The following is a 23,907-nucleotide window of genomic DNA, read 5'->3' as shown; positions in this document are numbered from 1 at the left end:
TAATAGTCTCTTTAATAAGCCTGATCTGAAAATTGTGAAGAAAAATGTTGTATGTCCTCCAAAGCTACTCTAAAATGCAGCATGCTTTTCTTGAGTTTCTTTTATTATTTATTACACTGAGACATCCAAGATCAGCTTAGCATTTTTTTTTCTTGGTGCTATACAGGTCAGAATCAATAGAGGAGGGCTGCTAAAATCTAGCTGCAACACAAAGTCTTCACATTCATTTTAAATGTCATCTTCAGATTAAAGCAAAGCAGACAGAGAAGCAAGAAAAGTATGATAACACATGAGTTCCTGAAATGCCATTTAGGGGAATTAAAATCCTAAATTTGTCTTACCCAGTACATTCAAAAACCTAATGCTCTTTAAGCAGCAAGCAATAAAGCAGTATGGGATGGACAGATTTAAGGGCACAATCTTGTTATTGGTATGTCAACATTATCTAGGAAATTGGCTGACAGTAAAAGAAGAGAGTCTTTCTTTTCCCACAGATGGAGTTTTACAAATATTTGTTTCAAAGGACATCATTAGGCTTCTGCATTCAGTGCGTGCAGACCACGCTGAGGGGATCTTATCCTCAGGGCTCTGTGCGTCCCCTGCCTAGGGAGCCTTCCTTGGGCTTTTATCTGTTTTCCCGTGGATAATAGGGGAGCCCGTGCGCCCCCTGCGCGTCGTAATTGTCGAGGTACGGGAGCTGGGCCCACTCGGGCGGGTAGGTGGTCGCGATGTACACGAAGCACTGCAGTCGCCTTTCGGCGGCGGGGGGCTCCTCGGAGGCGCCCTCCCCCTCCAGCACCTCGACGCTCACCCGCACGCGCTGGTACAGGTCGGGGCAGTCTTCGAACTCATCGAGGACGCGCAGCATCTGCTCGTCCACAGCGTAGATCTCCCCGAACACGCGGTGGCCGCGCCCCGGCAGGTTCAGCAGCCGCGGAAGGTTACGCTCCCCGGCGATCACCAAGGGGTACGGCTCCACCATGCGGCCCCGGCCCCGGAAGGTGGCGCAGCCGTGGGTGCGGTCCAGCAGGACCTTGTGGTTGCGCTGGCCTCGCTTCAGGGTCCCGTACACGAACACGTCGGCCATCGGGCAGGTCTGCGGAGGAGAAAGGAAGCAGGCTGTCGGCACACGTGTCAGACGGGCAAGGGCTTGGTCTCAGTTGGGGTTGGAAGCTGGCCTGGAAGGGCCAGGGAGTAAATATTTCAGTTCCTGCTGGAGCAGCTGTTCCCAACCCCACCACAGCCCAGAGCCCACTGCTCTTGACCACCCCGTGGTGGCTTGAGGTTCCAGGAGGTCCCTCCAACCCTTTTCAGTCATTATCTGAGGAAAGGCACTCATCTGAGAACATACTGGCCAGATGGAGACCGTCTGTCCTGGGATCGAGCCCTGAGAACTGCTGTTTTCCAGAGCAGTTCATTTCTAATCATTTTATTTACTTATTTATTTAAATATATTTTTATTGATTTCAGAGAGGAAGGGAGAGAGAGAGAGAAACATCAATGATGAGAGAGAATCATTGATCAGCTGCCTTCTGATGCCCCACACTGAGGATCAAGCCTGCAACCCCAGGCATGTGCCCTTGACCAGAATCGAACCCAGGACCTTTCAGTCCACAGGCCAACGCTCTATCCACTGAGCCAAGCCGGCTAGGGTCATTTTTAATCATTTTAAAAGGACTTTAAAAAGCACACAGATATTACAGAAAAAAAATGCAAGTGATGATACATAAAAGTGCGTGTGTGTGTATGAAATAGTCACCTGTGATGGGCTATAAGAGAGAATTCAGGTGGCAGCACTGACTTTACATCCCAGACCTGCCAGCATGACCCAGCAGCCCTGTCACAAGCAGCTTCCTGTTCCTTTTTCAAGGTCTGGAGGGCGATGATGCTTCCCTGTGACTCACCGTGGCTCACCGCAGCGACCTTGGCTCGGTGTGAAGGTAAGTGCTTACTGCTGGCCTGGGCCTCGGCCTGGGCCACAGACTCTTATGTAATCGGCAAAGTAATTTGTGTAAAAATGACTCAGACAGAAACGGAAATAAATCAGAGTTGAGCCAGGTGGGCCCCTCGTCAAAGCCTGGCATTTCCCTGCCCTGCTTGCCCAGCGCTGTGCAATGACAGAGGCCTTTACGGCAGGCTTGGGAATCGAGGCACCCTGAGCAGGAAAACAAAGGCTGTGTCCATCTGCCAGGGGCAGCCTACAACCAGCCAGAAACACCTGGAGGCAAGTGGCCCGTGGAGAAGTCACGCTTCGTTCATCGGTCTTGTGCTTTCTTCTCAGCCAGCAAGGCCTGGTCTGGGGTCTCATCCCAGTCTCCCTGCCTCTTCAGGGAGAAAGGATGTTCCCAACAGGACTTTTGCCCACCCACTCACCCCCCTCTACTGCCTTGTTCTCAGTCACCAGCCTGTGGAGTGTCGGGAGTTCCATGGGGTTCAGGAAATTGAACTTGGAAAGGTTGGCCATGGGAAAACACACGGCTGGCAGGCACACGCAGTCCAGGCATTTGACAACATTGGGACACCTCAAGCAGGACCCGGACCCGATGGGAGCTCTGGGCTGGTTACTCTGACACGGCGGAAGGACCGGGTAGGCTTGTGGCACTTGAGGGGGAGGCCTGCCTCCAGCATGGAAAGTCAAGAAGTGAGTCAAGCAGAGCCTGGAATTGAAGTGCAGAGAGGAGGGAGGCACAGGCGCACAGAAGCTCTGGGGCTGCAGGTGGCAGGACTGCTGCGTGGAGAATGGTGAGAGGACGGGAGACGGGAGAGAAAGCACACAGGGTGGCGGGGACTGTTTATGGGGAGAGGGTCTGAGGAGTGACCGGAAAGGAGGCTGGGTTTGGATCAGATGGTGAAGGAGCCATCCCTGACTCTGTCTCCCACACTTGCATCCCGTCTTGTAGCTCAATCTGTTTACTCCTCCAGGACACAACCAGGAGCAGCTGTTTCTCACCCGCTTCACCACTGTCCCCCAGTTCCCGAATGGGCCCCCTTCTCTGTTCCCTCCAGCCTGTACCCATCGCAGTCACGGTCAATCTCGCTGCAAACTCCATGACCCTGTTGGTGCAGCTGCCTTGTTGCCCCTCGTCTCCCTCCAGCCACCCTTGGGATGACGCCTGCCCACCCTGGGGCCTTTGCAGTCACTACTCACCCACTCGGTCCCAGCCCCTTTAGACGCCTCCCTGAACAGCTGACCTGAAGCAGCACCTATCCAATCCTTCAGTCTAGCACATCACCCTCATTGGCTCTCTTTATGGTACGTGTTCTGCAAATCACCACTCGTCTTGTTCACCGCCAGAATGTGAGGAGCTGGAGGAGAACCCGGAAACCGTCTAGTCCTACGGAGCTGAGTCTCAGGTTGGTGAGGACAACTCAGGCTGCATATGGGCAAACCAATCAAAACCGGAGACCCACCCTCCCCATCACTGGTGCCCTAGCTTTCCCCCCTTTCGATAACATTTTATTACTATTATCATATATTTTTAATCATCACCCAAGGACATGTTTTTTTTTTAATTTTGGAGAGGAAGGGAGAGGAGGAGAGAGAACAGTCAATGTGAGAGAGAAACATCGATTGGTTGCCTCCTGTACACACCCCAACAGGAATCAAACCCACAACTTGGGTTTGTGATGATGGGGAACTGAACCCATGACCTTGCAGTGCATAGGACGTAGCTCCAATCAACTGAGCCACGCTAGCCAGGGCTCCTTAAATTCTTAAAAGTACCATATGTCCATAGTGCAAAAGTCAAATAACTTCTCACAAAAAATGAAATTCCCTACCATTTACTACCTTGAGACAACACTTTTAAGCCTTTTAACTGCTGCATTTGATATTTATCTCCATACTAGAGGCCCGGTGCATGACATTCGTCCCTCAGCCCGGCCTGTGCCCTCTCGCAGTCCAGGAGCCCTTTGAGGATGTCTGACTGCCACAGAGGCAGGAGAGGCTCCCGCCACCACCACTGCACTTGTCAACCGTGAGCCCGGCTTCTGGCTGAGCAGTGCTCCCCCTGTGGGAGCGCATTGACCACCAGGAGGCAGCTCCTGCATTGAGCGTCTGCCCCCTTGTGGTCAGTGCGCCTCATAGCAACCAGTTATTGCACTGTTTGGTCAATTTGCATAGTAGCCTTTTATTATATAGGATTGTAAGCTATTTATACTGTTACTTCTTGATGTTTTAAATCATGTCTTGCCTTTGTACCCCAAAGCAGGTGAGCAAAGCAGTTTAAAGTACAGGCTTTAGAACCAACCTGCCTGGGTTGAAATCCTGGCTCTACCAGTTTTAAACTGTGACCTTAGGCAAACCACTCTACCTCTCTGTGCCTGGGCTTCCTCGGTTCTAAAAGGAATACTATCTGCCTGCTTTGGAGGACTGTGTGGTTCCTGCACATTTGGTAAGCCTGCGTTCCACATTTGCAGGGTTATTATTGCTATAGAAGCTCTCTCTACCCACGCCCCAAACCCACGTGGTCTCTGCCCCACGTTCCTCCAATAGACACATCTCAATTTTGGTCAAATCTGTGACATTAGAACTATGTAAACACTGTTCTCAGATAAAGCACATAGTGTACTATGATTAATTTCCTTCCTTGGACAACTTTTTGTTTTTCTTGGAAAAATAGCTTTAGCTCTTGTCTCTCCCCGCAAACCCCCACCCCCACTTCGCTCAAGTTTCTCTGACAGTAATTTGGCCTCACATTTTCTGAAAGCCTTGACCACCCATCATTCATTTGTCCTTGCAGCCTTGGCTCCTGGAAGCTGTGCTGCTCCAGGAGGGGTACTGCTACCATCGGGCATCCCTCATGCCACCCTGGGTTTCCCTGGGCCTCAGGGCCCCTTCTTGGTTTGCTTTCTCACTTCACTGAGGCTTATTATTGCACACCCTCGATTAACAGTGTGGCTGGGCTGAGAACTCTAGAAATAAGTAACTTCAGAACTGTGAGGGCATTTCCTCTGTTTCTAATCGTTCAAGTTCTTGCTGAGAAGTCCTGTGACACTGGGATCCACAGTCCTTTGTACAGGACTTGAGCTTCTCTATGGAGGTTTTCAGGTCTTCCTCTATCCCTGGGACTCAGATTCTATAAGGATGTGTCTTCATATATTGTGTTTTGTTCCATTCATTGTGTCAGGAATTTCCACCTGAAAACTCATTATCTTGGATCATGGGGAATTTTCTTCCCTAGCCTTCCTTATTTATTTATTTTTTAATATATTTTTATTGATTTCAGAAAGGAAAGGAGAGGGGGAGAGAGAGAAAAAAACATTGATCAGCTGCCTCCTGCACACCCCACACTGGGGATTGAGACTGCAACCTGGGCATGTGCCCTGACCTCCCAGTCAAACCATGACCTCCTGGTTCATAGGTCGATGCTCAACCACGGAGCCATGCAGGCCAGGCCCTGGTCTTCCTTCTTGTTCTTTTTCTGGATCTCTAGTACTCCGATTTCGCATATCCTAGATTAATTTTCCAATGTGCTCTTTATATTCTACTTTATCTTCTAATTCTCAATTTTTAAGTATTTTTATCATATTTATTTCTAAAATCTTTTTCTTGTTCTCTCATTTTGTTAGCACCCTGTTCATTCACAGCATAATACCATCTCTCATCATCTTTGGGAAGATCTTATGAGTTTTTGTTTAAGTTTTCATCTTTCCCTCCAATGTCTCTCTTTCTCTTAAATTCCTCTTTTCTTTGTTTTGATATGTTTCTTGAAAAGGTTTACTTCAAAGGTCTCGTAATCCTTGCCTAGCCTTTCATATTGAAAAGTGAGACACCAGTCCCAGCTGGGTGGCTGAGTTGGTTGGAGCATCGCCCTGTACACCAGAAAGGCTGCAGGTTTGATTCCCAGTCAGGCACGTCCGGGGAGGCAATTGATCGATGTTTCTTTCTAACATGGATGATTCTCTCTCTCTCTGCCCACTCACTACCCCCTCACCCCCCACCTTCCTCTCTCTATAAAAATCAATAAACATATCCTTGGGTGATTAAAAAAGAAAAAGAAAATTGACAGTATATAGGAAACTGAAGCTCTGTGTGGGGGGAGGGAGCCTGATGGTTGGCAGGCCTGTGTGAGGGTTCTGGAGACAGGTTTTGAGGGGCCCCCAGATAACAATCTGTAGATATGCAGACTTTTCCTTGATCCCCATATTCAAGGTGGCCCTTCACCCCCACCATCAGCTGGGCTTGGAGTTCCCAATACCAAGCCTTTTGCTCAGCTTCTCTGGACAGTAAACTCCCCCCCGCCCCGCCCCGTCCTCTGCTGGGCAGAGGGGAGATGGACCTCTGCTCCCTGTACAGACGCAGCCTCTCTTCCTTTCCTGCCAGTGGTTCTCAACCTTCCTAATGCCGCGACCTTTTAATACAGTTCCTCATGTTGTGGTGACCCCCAACCATGAAATTATTTTCGTTGCTACTTCACAACTGTCATTTTGCTACTGTTATGAATCGTAATGTAAATATCTGATATGCAGGATGTATTTTCATTGTTACAAATTGAACATAATTAAAGCATAGTGATTAATCACAAAAACAATATGTAATTATATATGTGTTTTCCGATGGTCTTAGGCGACCTTGTGAAAGGGTCGTTTGACCCCCAAAGGGGTCGAGACCCACAGGTTGAGAACCGCTGCTTTCCTGCCCTAATGTTTCCCACACGCATGGCTCACGGGTCATGTTTCTCTGCACTCCCGGCATCAGCTGGCTAGCTGCTGACCATTTAGGGATGTAGGGTTCTGGCTTCTCCAAGCTGCTAAGTCAGTAACCACTTAGTTCTGTTTATACTCGAACTAGAGGCCCGGTGCACAAAAATTTGTGCACTCGGAGTCATGGAGTCGCATTTAGGGTATTAGCAGGGATAAAGGAACCTGTTCCTCCAGAACCTATTCCTTGGGGAGCCCTCCACTGTAGCACCCACCCTCCCATAGGGCTCCATACTGGTTTCCGGTTTCCACAGTGGTTACAACAACGTACAATCCCACCAACAGTGCACAAGGGCAGCCTTTTCTTCACATCTTTACCAACACTTGTTTTTGTTGATCTGTTGATGACAGCCATTCTGGCAGGTGTGAGGTGATGTCTTGTGGTTTTAATTTGCATTTCCCTGATGATTAGTGATGTTGAGTGTCTTTTCATGTCTATTGATCATCTGTATGTCCTCTTTGGAGAAATGTTTATTCAGGTCCTTTGCCCATTTTTTAATTGGATTATTTTTTTGGTATTAAGTTGTATGAGTTCCTTATATATTTTGGATAATAACCCCTTACTGTATGTATCACTGGCAAATATATTCTCCATTTCATTTTGTTGATGGTTTTCTTTGTTGTGCAAAAACTTTTTAGTTTGATGTAGTTCCATTTATTTTTTCTTTTGTTTCCCTTGCCCAAGGAAATACATAAAAAAATATTGCTAAGAGAAATGTCAGATTTTATTTACTGTCCATGTTTTCTTCTAGGAATTTTGTGGTTTCAAGTCTTATATTTACATCATTAATCCACTTCGAGTTTATTCTTGTATATGGCGCGAGAAGGTGGTCTAATTTCATTCTAGTATCTGTCCAATTTTCCCAACACCATTATTGAATAGACTGTCTTTACCCCATTGTATGTTCTTGCTCATCTGTCATAGATTAATTGATCATATAGGCATTGGTTTAATTTGGGGTTCTCTATTCTGTTTCATTGATCTGTGTGTCTGTTTTTTATGCCAGTACCATGCTGTTTTGATTACTAGAGCCGTGTAGCATAGTAGTTTGATATTAAGTAGCGTAATACCTCCAAGTTTGTTCTTCTTTCTCAAGATTTCTTTGGCTATTCAGGATCTTTTGTGGTGACATATATTTTACAATTATTTATTCTAGTTCTGGAAAAATGCCATTGGTATTTTCATAGGAATTGCATTGAAACTGTAGATTCCTTCGGGTAGTATGGATATTTTAATGACGTTAATTCTTCCTATCCAGGATTACGGTTTATGCTTCCATTTATTTGTATCTTCTTCAATTTCTTACTTCAATATCTTATAGTTTTCTGGGTTAACCTTCTTGGTTAAATTTATTCTAGGTTTTTTGTGGAGTTTTAGATGCAATTGTAAATGGGATTGTTTTCTTAATTTCACTTTCTGAACGTTTGTTATTGGTGTATAAAAACACAACAAATTTCTTAATATTAACTTTGTATACTGATACTTTACTGAATTCATTTATTCTAATAGTTTTTGTGTGTATTCTTTAGGGTTCTCTCTATATAGTATCATTATCATCAAATAATGACGGTATTACTTCTTTCTAATTTGGATGCTTTTTATATCTTTTTCTTGTATGATTGATATGGATAGGACTTCCAGTACTATGCTTAATAAAAGTGGTGAAAGTTTCTTATTCCTGATCCTAAAGAAAAAGCTTTCAGCTTTTCACTGTTGAATATGATGTTAGCTGTGGGTTTGTCATACATGACCTTTATTATGTTGAGGTATGGTCTCTCTATCCCCACTTTGTTGAGAGTTTTATCATAAATGGATGTTGGATTTTGTAAAAAAAAATTTTTTTGCATCTGTTGATATGATCATATGGTTTTTATCCTTTGTGTGGTATATCACTTTCATTGATTTGCAGATATTGAACCAGTCTTGCATCCCAGGAATAAGTTCCACTTGATCATGGTGTATGATCTTTTTAATGTATTGCTGGATCCAGTTTGCTAATATTTTGTTGAGGATTAGGTGTTAATTCTTTGAATATTTGATAAAATTCAAACCATTTTATCCAGGACTTTTGTTTGTTAGGAGGTTTTTGATAACTTTTAATGGAACAGAAATCAGTAATCTGTCTGTTCAAATTTACTATTTCTTCTTGATTCAGTCTTGGGAGATTGTATGTTTCTAGGAATTTATCCATTACCTCCAGGCTGTCCAATTTGTTGGCATGTAATTGTTTGTAGTATTTCTTTATAAACCTTTGTATCTGTGATGTCCGTTGTCATTTTTCCTTCATTTGTCCTTTTATTTATTTGGGCCCCCTTTTTTTTCTTGATGAGTCTGGCTAAAGTTTTATCAATTTTGTTTCTTTTCAAAGAACCAGTTCTTTGTTTCATTGATCTTTCCTGTTGATTTTTTTAAGACTCTCCTTTATTCTTATGCTCTGATCTTTCCTTCCTTCTATTTACTTCCAGCTTTGTTTTTTCCTCTTTCAAGTTCCATATATATATATATATATATATATATATATATATATATATAGAGAGAGAGAGAGAGAGAGAGAGAGAGAGAGAGAGAGAGGGAGAGAAACATCAATGAGAGAGAATCACTGGCCGGCTGCCTCCCGCATGCCCCCCAATGGGGATGGAGCCCACAACCAGGCATATGCCCTTGACCGGAATCGAACCTAGGACCCTTCAGTCCACAGGCCAACGCTCTATCCACTGAGCCAAACCAGCTAGAGCTCTTTCTAGTTTCTTTAGGTGTAAGGTTAGATTGAGATTTTTGTTTCTTGGAGGCCTATATTGCCATATATTTCCCTCTTAGAAATGTTTTGGCTGTGTACCATAGATTTTGGGTACTGTGTTTTCATTTTTATTTGTCTCAAGGTATCTTTTGATTTCTTCCTTGGTCTCACTGTTAACTCATTCATTATTGAATAGCATGTTATTTAGCCTCCACGTGTTTTTATGTTTTTCAGTTTTCTTCTGGCAACTGATTTCTAGTTTCCTGCCATTGTGTTTGAAGAAGATGCTTGATATTATTTTAGTCTTAACTTTATTAAGACTTGTTTTGTAGCCTTACATGTAATCTATCTTGCAAAATGTTCTATGTGCACTTGAAAACAATGTATAATGTGTTGCTTTGGGATAAAGTGCTCTAAAAAGATCAATTAAGTCCTTCTGGTCTAATGTGTTATTTAAGGCTTCTCTTTCCTTATTGATTTTGTCTGGATGATCTAGCCCTTAATTTATTGGGTACACATGAACTTCCTACTTTTGACTTTTAGTTTTTGTACTAGCTTAATTGTTGATTGACTCCCTCTTTTTATTAATTGCCTTGTTAGAATTTTTTCTTTCCTATATTTTCTTGTATTTCTGATCTTTTCTAAAGAAGTCCCTTTAATATTTTGTGTTATGCTGGTTTACTGGTCATGAACTCCTTTAGCTTTTTCTTGTCTGGGAAACTCTTCTCTGTCCTTTGATTCTTTAATGATAGCCTGGTAGGTTAGAGTAATCTTGGTTGTAGGTCTTTGCTCTTCATCACTTTACATGTTTCATGCCACTCCCTTCCAGCTTGCAAAATTTGTGTTAAGAAACCAACTGATTATGTTATGGGGTCTCTCTTGTACATAACTAACTGCTTTTTCTCTTGCTATTTTTAAGATTCTATTCTCTGTCTTTAACCTTTGGCGTTTTAATTATGATCTATCTTGGTATGGGCCTCATTGGATTCATCTTGTTTGGGACTGTCTGCCTTTTTCCTTCACCAGGTTAGGTAAGTTTTTAACCATTATTTCTTTAAATTGGTTTTCAATCCCTTGCTGTCTATCCCCTTCTTCCATTATTCCTATGATGAGAATGTTGCTACACTTGTTGTCCCAGATGTCTCTTAAACTATCTCATTTTTTAAATATCTGTTTTCTTTTTGCTCTTCCATTATATGTTTTCCACTACCTTGTTTTCCAACAAGTCCACTGATTTAGTCCTCTGTTTTATCTACTCTGTTGTTGTTTCCCTCTAATGTATTCTTCATTTCAGTTCTTGTATTCTTAATTTCTGACTGGTTTCTATCTTTTTGTATAAGTTCTGAGTTAATCTAATCTTCCCTAAGTTCATTGAGCATCCTTATAACCAATGTTTTGAATTCTGTATCTGGTAGATTGCTTTTCACCATTTCGTTTAGTTCTTTTTCTGGAGTTTTGTCCTGTTCTTTCATTTGGGACATGTTTCTTTGTCCCATTTTTACTGACTCCCTGTTTGTTTCTGCGATTTAGGTAGATTTGCTACTTCTCCCAGTCTTTGCAGAATGACCTTATGTAGTAGTCCTGTGAGTCCCAATGGTAGTTTCCTTTCTCACCTGAGCCAGGTGCTCCAGGAATGTCCGTTGGGTGGGTTGTGTGTGCCATCTTGTTGTAGTTGAGCTTTGATTACTGACACATCAGTGGGTGGGATTGACATTCAGCCTGACTGTGAGGATTGGCTGTGACTACAGTGGGTAAACTGTTGTGTGGGGGCTGATCCTATGAATAGGGAGTCACTTTCGAGGAGTTCTGGTGCTAACCAAGTCTGTCCTTTGGGTGTATCATTTGTGGATTTGGTTGGGTGGTGCTCTGGTGTGGTTTAGATCTGGCCCTCAGGTGTGTTGTTTTGGAGACTCTTGGGAGGGGATCTGTTGCAAGCCAAGGTCAGCCTCCATTTGTGCCCTGCTGCAGGCTGCCTGGTGGGAGCTACAATATGATCTTCTATGGCAGTGGTTCTCAACCTTCTGGCCCTTTAAACACAGTTTCTCATGTTGTGACCCAACCATAAAATTATTTTCGTTGCTACTTCATAACTGTAATGTTGCTACTGTTATGAATCGTAATGTAAATATCTGATATGCAGGATGGTCTTAGGCGACCCCTGTGAAAGGGTCGTTCGACCGCCAAAGGGGTCGCAACTCATAGGTTGAGAACCGCTGTTCTGTGAGTTGCCACTTGTGCTGGGCTTAGAGGCACTTGGTAGAAGCTATCCTATGAACCAAGGCCAGCTGCTACTAGTGCCAGGCTTGGGACCCTTTGGTGGGCATGACAATGTGAGTTAAGGCCAGACACAACTTGTGCCGCTGGACTTGTGGCTGCTTAGTTGAAGTTACATTCCGAACCAACACTGGCTGCAGTTTATCACGGGCTTGAGGCCATCTGATGGGCGATACAATGCAAGCTGAGTCCAGTCACCACTTGTGCTGGGCTTAAGGCATCTTAGCAAGGGGTAAAGAGCACGTCAAGCCCTGCTGCTGCTAGTTTGGGGTTTGTGGTCCTTTGAAAGAGTTTGGGAAAGTCTGCATCAAGGCAGGCCCCTTGTGTGGAAAAGCCTCTGGAAGCGAGTTGGGCCAGGTCTTAGGGAATCACCAGGGTAGGGTGAACAGTGCTAGCCAGGTTAATGGGAGAGCTCAGATTTGGCACCGCCTGTGCCTGCCAGCTGCATGGGGATGGGCTCAATGAAGGAGCAATGGTGCCAGTGCTTCTGTCTCTGGAGAGAGCTGACCTGACTCCTCCCTCTCCAGTCTGAATCTAGTTGATTCAGTTCTTCTCTATATGTCCCTGGTGCTTTTTGAGCTGTTGCCCCTGTGCTGGGAGTTTGTGAGCAAGTGGGTCCCTGTGCAGGCCCCTCAAGAGAAATGCCTGGGACTCCAGTAATCCTCCATCTCACTCGGATACAATCCCACTGGTTTTCACAGGCAGATATTATGGGGACTCATCATGTTGGCACTGGTATCCCAGGCTGAGTGTAAGGCTAAGACCCCTTGCTCCTCAAGGGGGACTTTCACAGCTGAGCTATCAATGGACATGTGGGTTGCTTCCACTTATTGCAATTGCTTCCACCTATTGCAAATAGTGCTGCTATGAACATGAGTGTATAAATACATATTCAAGCTCCTGCTTTCAATTCTTTTGGGTATATACACAGAATTGGGATTGATAGATCATATGGTATTTCTATGTGTAAGTTTCTGAGGAACCTCTATACGGTTTTCCATAATAGCAGCACCATTTTGCATTCCCACCTACAGTACACAAGGGTTCCAGTCTCTCCACATCCTTGCCAGCACTTCTTTTTTCTTTTTTTTTTCTTTTTTAATAGAATAATGGCTATCCTAACTGGTGTGGGGTGGTAATATCTTATTGTGGTTTTGATTTGCATTTTCATAATGGTTAGTTGAGCATCTTTTTTATGTGCTTATTGGCCATTTGCATATCTATCTTGGAGAAATGTCTATTCAAGTCCTTACCCATTTTTAATTAGATTATTTTTTATTGTTGAGTTTTAGGTGTTCTCTGTATCTTCTGGATATTAACCTCTTACAGACATTTGATTTTCAAGTGTTTTTCCCATTCTGTAAATTGCCATTTTATTCTGTTGATTTGTATCCGTTGCTGTAATTTTGATGTCATTCAACTTATTTTACCTTTGTTACCTATGGTTTTTCTGTCATATCAAAGATATCATTGCCAAATCCAATGTCATGAAGGTTGTGCCCTATGTTTTCGCCTGAGTTTTATAGTTTTAGCTCTTACATTTAGGTCTTTGATCCATTTTGAGTTCAGTTTTGTATATGGTATAATGCAAGGGTCGAACTTCATTCTTTTGCATGTGGCTATCCAGTTTCCCAATTGTTGAAAACACAATCTTTTCCCCATTGGTCTTGACACCTTAGTAAAAAAATCATTTGACAATATTCCAAGGGTTATTTCTGGACTGTCTTCCATTGGTCTATATATTTATCTTTATGTCAGTACTACACTGTTTTGGTTGCTATAGTTTTGCAGTAAGTTTTCAAATCATGCAATCAGGAAGTATGAGATCTCCAACTTTGTTGTGCATTTTCAAGATTGTTTTGCTTATTTGGAGTCCCTTAAAATTGCTGATGAACTTCAGGATGGATTTTTCTATTTCTGCAAACAAAAATGCAGTTGGAATTTTTATAAAAATTAATATTAAGCCTTCCAATCCATGAACATAAGATGCTATTCCATTTATTTAATTTCTTTCAGCAATGTTTTGTAGTTTTCAGAGTATAAATCTTTTACTTACTTAGTTAAGCTTATTCCTAAGCATTTTATTCTTTTCAGGTTGTTCAATGTTAATATATAGAAATGCAACTGATTTTTGTGCACTGATTTTGTGTCCTGTGACTTTGCTGAATTTGCTATTTATTAGTTCTCATAGTTTTCTTGTGGAAATGTTAGGGTATCTATATATAAAATTATGTGAACAGAGATAATTTCACTTCTTTCTTTCCAATTTGGGTGTCTTTTATTACTTTTTTCTGCCTGGTTTTCCCAGGTATGTCTTCTAGTACCATGTTGAATAAAGGTGGTAAAAGCAAACATCCTTGTCTTAAAGGAAAAGGTTTTTCTCTCAGCATTGAATATGATGTTAGCCATGGGCTTTTTCTATATAGCTTAAATGTTTTTTCATGAAATGGTGTTGAACCTTGTCATATGTTTTTCTGTATCAATTGTGAAGATTGTGTGGTTTTTCCAACCTCATTCTGTTAGTGCAGTGTATATTACACTGATTTTCCTATTTTGAACTATCCTTGAATCCCAGGAATAAACCCCACTGGTCTTGGTATATAATCCTTGTAATGTGTTAAATTCTGTTAGTATTTTGTTTAGAATTTTCGCATCAATCTTTGTCAGGGATATGAATTTGTAGTTTTCTTTTAGTGTCTTTGTCTGGCCTTGGTATCAGGGTAATGCTGAGTGTTCCATCCTCTTCAATTTGGGGGAAGAATCTGAAGAGGACTGGTGTTGATTCTCTTTACATGTTTGGTAGAATTCACCAGTGAAGCCATTTGGTTCTGGAGTTTTATTTTTTGGGAGGTTTTTTATTACTGAGTCAACCTCTTTACCAGTTAAAGGTCTGCCCAGATTTTCTATTTCATCATTATTTAGTCTTGGTAGTTTGTGTTTCTAGGAATTTATCCTTTTCATCCAGGTTATCCAATTTGTTGGCATTCAATTGTTCACTGTACTCTCATAATCCTCTTTATTTCTGTGAAATGGGTTGTAATTCCCCTCTTTCATTTCTGATTTTATATTTACTAGTATTTGTATCTTCTCTATTTTTATCTTGGTTAATCTAATTAAAAGTTTGCCAATTTTGTTGTTTTCTCTATTGTTCATCTCTGCTCTAATACTTATTATTTCCTTCTTCTGTTACATTTGGGTTTAGTTTTTCTTTCCTTTTTTTTTTTTTAGTTCCATATCTCCCTATACTCATGTTCCTTGTCTGTCATGTTCACACAATTTTCAAGGGCCACTGTGAGTGTCACGACCAATAGAACATGTGGAAAGTCTATTATATTGGCCACATCCTCTCAGAACTGAAGCCAGGGCTAACTCAGAATGTGCTGTGTCATTCAGGCCAGGAGCACATCAGGACCCTCCTGATTCACAATGCCCTTAGGCCAGGCTACGAGGGTGGCACTGCCACTGCAGAAGGAGATGCTACCTTCTGAGGCTCACACGTTACTGTGTCTTCAACCCTGTCCCCTTCTGCCATGTAGTTCCTTCGATGGCACTGGGTTATGGTCAGAGTCTTGGATAAAATGCAAGAGTTTGATTTAATAAATACTGGATAGAAATAGCTGTAGGTGAGCCATTTGGGATTTTCTGGAGCAAACTGAAGAGTTGCACCAAAATAGTGGTTCCATCTCCGCTTTAATGTGAAGTAGACACAACCAGGCAGGGCAGCCTTGGTGTTTTATAGATGGACATTTAAGGACACATGTATGACAGGCCTAAATCAAATTCTCATCTCCACCCTTAGTTAGCAACTGTCAGTCTTTGGGAAAACTATTTCAGCTCTGAGCTTCTATTCCTGCTGTTTAAACTGGGTTCCCCCTATCTCTATACCAGCTAATCCCTACTGACTGCCGACTACAGGCCAGGCTGCAGCACCCGATGAATAACAGCCTGTCCCCTCCTCAGTTCTCTACCCCAACTTCTTCCTTTATCAAAATCGTAGGAAAACATGTGTTAGCTTATATTTTTCTCATAAAGCCCCTTAAAATATAAAACAAAAAGGAATATTCTACATAATAAATGGAAGAGGGGATGAAGCCATATCAAGTATTGGTTGTGCCTTTAATGATTTTTCAGAGCCAAAAATACCTAGGGAGGTGATATTACATAGAAATGATTATGGTTGGGCCATAGGATGGTAATTGTGACTCTGCAGAAAATCAGTTCAGGACTTTCTTCTTGAAGAAGATGACAACTTATTTTCATAAATGAAAACCTGGCAATAAAAATTAAACTTCTTTTCTAGGAAATAATTTAGCCTACTAGAATGACCAAAATATAATTTTCTGCTTTTTATCTGTTGAATTGAATCCTTTACATTAGTTTGAGAATAGTTACTTATGTAATAAAAAATAATAAAATTAATATTCTGCATTTCTGGCTCTTTTCACAAGAAAAACATCATTACCTTTCTGATTGTGTTTAGAACAACAAACACAGATCCTTCAGGAAGAAACTTATCCCGTGGGGATTGAGAAAGGATCAGAGTTAAGCACTGAAACAAGCAATTAATTCCCATTAGAGGATTAAGGCAGTCATGTTCACTTTGAATCAGAAAAACGAATTGTGAATAAAATCATGTACAACCAAGAGGTTACTTGTCAAAGTTAATAAATTAGAGAATTGAAGGGCAAACTGGAATGCACAGAAGCTGAGCAACCACGTGAAGCCCTGGCGAAGAAACTGGTGGGTTCTGTATTCAGGGGACAAGACCCCCCATTCTCAGGGCGCTTCAGGAACACGGGGGGTGGGGACAGTTACTGCCCTATGGTGCTGTCTAAAAGCATTGCCCACCCTGTTATGTCACCATCCCCCATGCACGATTTCCCTATAGTACCTCATCATTAAGATGTGAGACATTAATTAACATTCCATTTAGCAATCTTACTCTTGGGTTTTAGAGTTGATTCTAAAGGAATTCAAGCAGCATCTCTATAAACAACTTTACCAACCTATAAAGTATTGAGGGGGAGACCGCTTGGGAATCAAAAAGCCCAACCCAGCTGGTCTGGAATAATGTGGCCATCCAGGAGTCAGCACGGAGGTGGAACAGGCTCAGAGTCTAAAAGAGTTTCACTTCAGCAAAATTTGGCTAGTTTAACATTGTCAATATTTAAGAAAACAAAAACACTCATGAAAATGTCCATCTGGCCTGGCACTGCTTGAAATGCCTGTCACTTATTCAGCAGTTTTCTTTCTTGAAACACAGTCCACCTACAGTTTCATATTTCATCACTTAAGCAGAAATTGAAAGTGATTACAAGTCCTTCGCATAATTGTTAGGAAAAAAAAAAAAAACCGAGCAGGAAAAATCTAAGCCACCTGGTGGTAAGAGTGTAAAAGGCAGGATTTAGAAGTTCTTTATGCTAGTTTACAGATTACAACGACTGCATATGCCTAGACCACGTTTAGAAACACACACATACCAAGTGAACCCAACAAGAGAAGAGCTAGTATTTAACTCTTCTTAAACCAATCTGCAAAAGGATTTACATGGACACCAGCTTCTACTATGAAAACAACCTTTAAAAAAAGGTGTCTCCATAAAATATTCATCCTGTCTGTATTAAAACTTAATGATACGAAGAAATGTGAGTAAAAGCTGTGTGTCATCACTTCAAACTGTTTTCTCCAAGCGATAAAACATCCAACCACTAACAATGCTTCCTGCCTGTTGTCAAGTTAGGGCTGATGGACTGGATTGGGGTCGCACGGAGCTAAGGCCTCCGAGGAGCCTGCTGTGCACTCACCACTGGCGGACGATGGACTGTTCCAGAGCAGAAGCACCTGCCCAAAGACCTGCCAGAAGCCCCCTCTCACCTGTCCTTCCGCCACTGGCTGTATAAATTAGCTCTCATCGTTCAACGTCTTACGAAAACGTCGGCTCCAGCAGAGCCCTGGCCCCACCGAATTTGTGGGGGCCCCCGGTCACAGATGAGGACCAGTTTCCGTGGAGCCAGCGGCTGCCCTGGTCCTCCCGAGGCCACAGCAGCCGTCACTGAGTGTGGCTGCACCTCAGTAAAGGCACAGATGACGCCGTGCATGACTGCCCTAAAGAGGGCTTTTGTTTTACAGAAACCTCCTCACATCTCAGTCAAGGAGCCGCTTCTCTCCCTTCTACTGTAACATTATTTTCCCCTGAGAAAACGCCTGTGCGTCTGATATAGTTACCCATGAATTCTTCAGAAGTTCCTTAGAACTGTAGGAAACAGGTGAAAAAACAAAATGCTTTGAACTTTAAACTGGAGCTCGGCCTGCGAGCATGAAGCGCTCTAAGGTCACGTCACTCTCCCCGTGGAGGGGCCGGCGGGCGACGGGCCAGGGGGGCTCCGGCGCATCCTGTGGGCGCTGTGATGCTTTCATTCTCTGGCTGGCCAGTTCCTTTACAGCAATGACAAGCGCTTCCTGCCCGGCCAACCCCGCTGAATGCCCCGGAAATGTTTACGGCAAACACCTTTCTCACATTAACCGAGCAGCTCCGGTGAAAGGCGGCACCTTTGAAATCAAGAAGTGAGGGCCTCCTCTCCCATCACTCCCTAAACTCTCCTTCATGGGACCCTGCAAACAAACGGGCCCCGCAGGGCCTCCCGGCCACACTTGGTCCTCTGCGTGCTGCCTCGCGGCCATTCTGTGGGGTTTTACTCTTGGGCCAGAAATGTTTAAAACAAGAAATTTTACCGCCGCCCCACTTTAATGGTAATTGTGTTGCCATTTTTAAAACACAGTGACCAACAAGGGAGATGACCCGCCCCCAGGCCCTCTCTGATCATCTGGAAAGGACCAGCAGGAAAATTCCCAAACACTGAGTCAGGGAAAGGGTGCTATGGAAACGGAGGATGGTGACCTGGCCAGGCCTGCCAGGGCCACGGCTCCAAATACCAGGCGCAGCTGGGAGTGGAGGTGCTGCCAGCTCCCATGGCTCCCAGCAGGCGGCGCAGGAAGTGCTGGGGCCTGGAACCACCAGCCAGAGTGGAATGCTGTGGAGACAGCACGGGGGCCTGACAGCGGGTCTGAGGCCCAGAGAGAAGGTATGGGAGTCATCATCATGAAGAGCCTACCTGCCCGGTGGGTGAGGCTTCAGGAACAAGACTTTTCCGGCTGGCCCACCTGTGGCTCAGAGGGGGAATATAAATAATGCTGGCCACCACGACTGAGAGCATTTACGTGTGCCTGGCCCATGCCATATGTTTCACTTATATTTTCAAGTTAACACAACTCGGAGATCTCCTCACTCCCTAGCTTCTCCCCACTTCACAGGCGGGGATCTGAGACAGAGGTGAGGTGACTTCCACGGTGCTCCAGGTAAAGGCAGCAGAGCAGGTGTGTCTGCCCTCACACCTCCTTCCTGCTCTACAAAGATGCGCCCTCAGCTATAGGAGGGGGACACTCCTGATTACCTCCCACCCAAAACTCAGGCCAGGCACAGCTGCCAGCACCAGAGGGCAACAGGCAGTTGGCTTGGGCCACACCCAACAAGGTTCCATCTGCATCTTCCTCTAGAAGGCATCTCGGGTACTTACTGAGCACCAAACACCAGGGCTAGGGACTCAGCAGCCTAAAGCGGCCACAGTGCTGGAATTCCTAATGACTGTATCTGAACTTGTGTAAGCGGAGCCTGATGACACTAGAGCGTACTCCAGTGAGCAGGGGAGGTCCGGCAGCCCTAAAGGCATACCCATTCTCCATGCCCAGAGCATGGAACCCTGAGGACCCACCATGGATGGGATTCGGTGAGGACCAGGTAATGTCTCCCATCTATGACAGGGTCCGCCGGAGAGGCCACACTTTCTATTCCAACCAGAACTTGCTCTGAACGCAGGAGAAGGCAATGGAGTTCTAAGAAACAGAAAGAACCACAAAGCCCTATCCGATCTTCCTTATGTACCAGTCAGCCACAGACAGTGAGGACGGTGACACAGAGGGCAAGGGGACTCAGAGCACCTCGAGTTTCTCTTCCTCTCAGTCTTTGCTCTATCGTCAGGAGCTGAGGGTGGGCAGTGTTGGTAGAAGGTACATATGTCAAGAGGTGAAATAAATACAGTTGAGAGAGTTCTGAGCAGAGTTTCCAGTTCTAGTAAGAATAAAAGACATATGCATGCACAAGTTAGGAAATATCATTTCTGTGATTCCACAGGAGTTAAATACTCCTATGTTTGCATTTAAATTTAAAATGGACATTGTACAAATATGAATGATAAGCTCAATGCTAAGAATTTAATATAATAAATAATGGTAAAATAACAAAATATAAATAATAATGATAATAGCCCTAGCTGGTTTGGTTCAGTGGATAGAGCATCGGCCTGTGGACTGAAGGGTCCTGGGTTTGATTCCGGTTAAGGGCACATGCCTGGGTTATGGGCTTGATCCCCAGTAGGGGGTATATAGGAGGCAGTCAATCAATGATTTTCCCTCTCTCCCTCCCTCTGCTTTCCTCTCTCAGAAATCAATAAAAGTACCATATTCAAAACAAAACAAAAAAAAAACAAAAAACAGGTGCCTGACACCATTCTTCTTTTTAAAAATAATAATAATAAGATAGCAACTAAAACAAAACACTATGACAAGTCAAGAGAGACCACAGAAGAAAGGGGAAAAAACTTACTTTAGTGCCTTATAACTGCACTCCTTCTGCTTTCTGAACAAGGGACCTTGCATTTCTCTAAACTGTTTCTCAAACCAGGAGCTCAGGCGTGGGGGTTGAACCTTCTCTTCACTTCACATCTTCCATGTCTAGCACAGCTCCGTGCATGCAGTAGGCACCTCATACCTGCTACAGTAAAGCAAGTGGTTCTTTCTCTCAGTCCAAATTCCCAGAGACCCTGCAGGCCTTCAGTCTGGAATTTCTCAATTTCTCTTTGACACACAAAAAACACAAGTTCAAATACTGCTCTGGGTATGAAGCTACGGGAATCAAGCTCAGTCCTGTGGCTCTGCCCCCATTTGCTTCAGACGCCCAGTCACCTCGGCAAGGTGGAGGGAGAGAGAGCCCAGTGCTCCGGACCCTTGGGCTCCCCCGGGGCCAGTTATTCCCCGCCCTGGCCCCAGCCTCCCTGGGAGCAGGGCCAGTGGCCAGCATCCATCTACCCTTACAGAGATGAAAGGCCATCCAGAACCCGCAAAACGAATCTCTAGGGACAGACCCAGATCAGTGGGGGCGGCAAGATGGAAATGTTCTTCTCTTTTGTCAAAATCACTAACCTGTGCACTTCATGGGGAATTTTCTTGCATGTAAACTATATCTCAAAGAAAGTTAATCTAAAAAAAATTAAATGAGATCATGGGAGGAAGGCAATTTGCAGGCCACTCAGTCTGTAATTATTATTACCAGTTCATATTCTTATCTGAGTTCAACATACTTCACAGTCCATAATCAAGAGCAAACACGTACTTGTATTCAGCATTTTCCCAAGCATCCAAGTAGTTCCAAAGATTTCTGACGCAGATTTGTGGTGGCCTCCCTTAAACTCACTTTCTGGAACCCAACATGCAGTGAAACAAGCGGACAGACCCGTCTGTAACCGCTGCCTGGGTCCTGGGAGGAGGCAGCAGAGAGGGAGAGCAGTCCCAGTGTGATCGAGGGTGCAGGGCCCTCCGAGGGCAAGGACTGGGAATAGGACTCGGGCCTCCCCAGCTGTCAGCACCCACCCAGGGCCCGTCTGCACCAGCTGCTGACCAAGCAGAGGCTTCCAAGGCTGGCTACTAAGGAATGCAGCAAACGACTTGCCTTTTAGAGTATTTTTGCAAGCCTGCTAGAGGGGAGTGCAGCTTTTAACTCGCTTGCTGGCAGTTGTTCAAAATATACTTGTTCTGTTTGGAGTAAGACCCAGTCAAAGGAGAGAGAGCTAAGGATCTGCGTGTTGTCAGAAACCGCAGTCCATTCTGTTGGGCATGGGAAGGGCCATCGGGTTTGGTTGAAGGCAGGTAACTCCCACTCTACCTGTGTGCCCCCAAATGGTAATTTTTTTTCTCTCGGTGACAACTCAGGGAGTAAGCAATGGAGGGGAAGGTAATGACTATCCTCATGTATTATTTATATACTAGAGGCCCAGTGCATGGATTTGTACACAGGTAGGGTCCCTAGGCCTGGCCAGCGATCAGGGCCGATCGGGGCCTTCCTTCCTCTGGCTGCTGGATGGGGCCTTCCTTCACTCCGCACTGCCCCCTGGTGGTCAGCGCACATCATAGCGAGCGGTCGAACTCCCGGTCGGTCAAACTCCCCAGGGGACAATTTGCATATTAACCTTTTATTATATAGGAGGATTTTTATTGGTTTCAGAGAGGAAGAGAGAGTGACAGAAACATCAATGATGAGAGAATCATTGATTGGCTGCCTCCTGCACACCCCACACTGGGGATCAAGCCCATAACCCAGGCATGGGCCCTGACCAGGAATCAAACCTCAACTTCCTGGTTCATATGTCGATGCTCAACCACTGAGCCACGCCTGGGTATAGTATATTATTTAAAAGGTTTTGTTTTTCAAGAACATTTTAAGGTTATATTAACTTAAAATGGCTTTTATTTAACTGTTTTGTTTACTTGGGGGAGAAATAAGGAGTTTGGGAACACAACTTAAATATAAGCTAAAAGCATCACAGAATAATAATTACAAAATATCACACTGAGCCATTCCCTTCTAGGTAGTTTGCTAACCAAATATTTTAGAAAGAAGAGAACATGCACCTGTTTAAACAGCTCTTAGATAACCATTTCAGAAGTCAGGCCTACCCCAAAGTGATACATGAAATAGCTATACATGCAGGCGAAGCCCCTAGGTAGGCCTGGGCCCAGGCCCCCTATCTCTAATACAGTATTTCATAGCTTTGGAGGAACAAGTCTCCCAGAGGGAGCACTGGACAGGGAACCAAGGGGTCAGAGATCAAAACCAAGCCACTGCTGACCTCAGGCTGCCTTGCCCAGGCCAAGTGAGGCAAGGGCACAGCTGGTGGCAGGAGATGAAGGTGTGGTGGGCTTGGCTCCACTGGGGCCCAGGTCCACAGGAGAGCCAACCAAAGGCCTCCCCCAGTGACTGGGGACAGAACGAATCAGTCAGCAAAGAGACTGAGAGAACGGCCGCCAAATCCAGCTGCTCGATGTCCTGGAGCACCTCCTGCACTACAAAAGGAACCCCGAGCACTCAGAAACCACCAGCCCAGAGGCCTCGCCTGCTGGTCCAAGGCCCCTCCCCCAGCTCCCCTGCCTGCCCAGGCCCAGTAACATGAAATTATCCAAACCCATTTCCAGTGGGCTCTCCCATTCAGGACCCAATTCTTATGGCAGCAATAACAGACGTACCTTCAGAATTTCCTTTTGCCAAAAATATTATTAAACAGCAAAAATGTTGGTGACCTGGAGAATGTCAGGTAGGCAGGAGGAGTGCAAACCTAGAAAGGTTAATTATCTCCATTAGTGCCAGCAAAGAATCACCCCAACACACACATACATGTGCACACACCCATTTTAAAACATTTTTTTAAAGGAAACTTAAAAAACAAAACAAAACACCCAAAACACAGAACACAAAATAAGCCCGATGGGTTTTTTGATTAATTACCTGTCCCCAAAGCATCCAAATCCTTTTAGTGCTTTTCTAATTATCCCCACGTAAAACTCAATAAAAATAGCTGAGAGATTAGTGAAAACTTTGAATTAGAAGAGGTGAGTAGGAGAAGAAATTAAGAGCATGTTCTTGAACATGCTTTAAACACTTCAGTGAATCCATTTACTCACATTCCTATGAGTACTAAACACAGCTGGTCACTGTTTGCTGACAGCAGTCAGAATTCTTTGATGCCAAAACTTCTAGAAAAATTTGTTGTGTGGGAGTCAAAGGGGCTTCGAGGGGAACTGGAATCACTGAACTAAGTGACTCCAACCCTTATATACACTATATCCTCCCCCACCCCCCAATACTGCTTTAAATGTATTACACTGAGAGCCGGCCGGGGCCCTGGAGGCCAAGCACACCAATCCTCAGGGCTCTCTAGGGTTGGGGCTGGATCCCAGGACCCTAAATATTACCAAAAAGCACAGGTTGGTCTGTACTTGGCTCTTAAAAAGCTCTTAAAAGCCAACACACAGTCCACTCCTGGGAGAGCAAAATCCCTGTTAAAATAAAAAAAAATCCCTTGTGGAT

At 44.2% G+C, this 23,907-nt stretch overlaps 1 protein-coding gene across 2 annotated transcripts; it reads right to left on the bottom strand.

Annotated features, from left to right (window-relative positions):
- Positions 1-85: 85 nt before the first annotated feature.
- Positions 86-23,159, bottom strand: GGACT (gamma-glutamylamine cyclotransferase). Of its 2 annotated transcripts, none has more exons than XM_006101456.3 (2): positions 23,067-23,159; positions 86-1,096 (listed from the first exon to the last, which is right to left on the bottom strand). In XM_006101456.3, exon 2 carries the CDS (start codon positions 1,085-1,087, stop codon positions 626-628), a length of 462 nt encoding a protein of 153 aa, XP_006101518.1. In that variant the 5' UTR covers positions 1,088-1,096; positions 23,067-23,159; the 3' UTR covers positions 86-625. The 2 variants fall into 2 exon arrangements, with proteins under 2 accessions (XP_006101518.1, XP_023620694.1); XM_023764926.1 differs by lacking the exon at positions 23,067-23,159 and adding an exon at positions 19,710-19,806.
- Between the last annotated feature and the right edge of the window lie 748 nt (positions 23,160-23,907).

This window comes from Myotis lucifugus, unplaced genomic scaffold, assembly GCF_000147115.1.
Source record: "Myotis lucifugus unplaced genomic scaffold, Myoluc2.0 scaffold_363, whole genome shotgun sequence".
NCBI lineage: Eukaryota > Metazoa > Chordata > Mammalia > Chiroptera > Vespertilionidae > Myotis > Myotis lucifugus.
The sequence above is the reverse complement of the archived record's forward strand: the minus strand, read 5'-3'. Positions and strand labels throughout refer to the sequence as shown.

Coding starts and splice junctions, on each gene's coding strand:
- GGACT (XM_006101456.3), bottom strand. CDS start 1,087: ATGGCCGACGTGTTCGTGTACGGGACCCTGAAGCGAGGCCAGCGCAAC.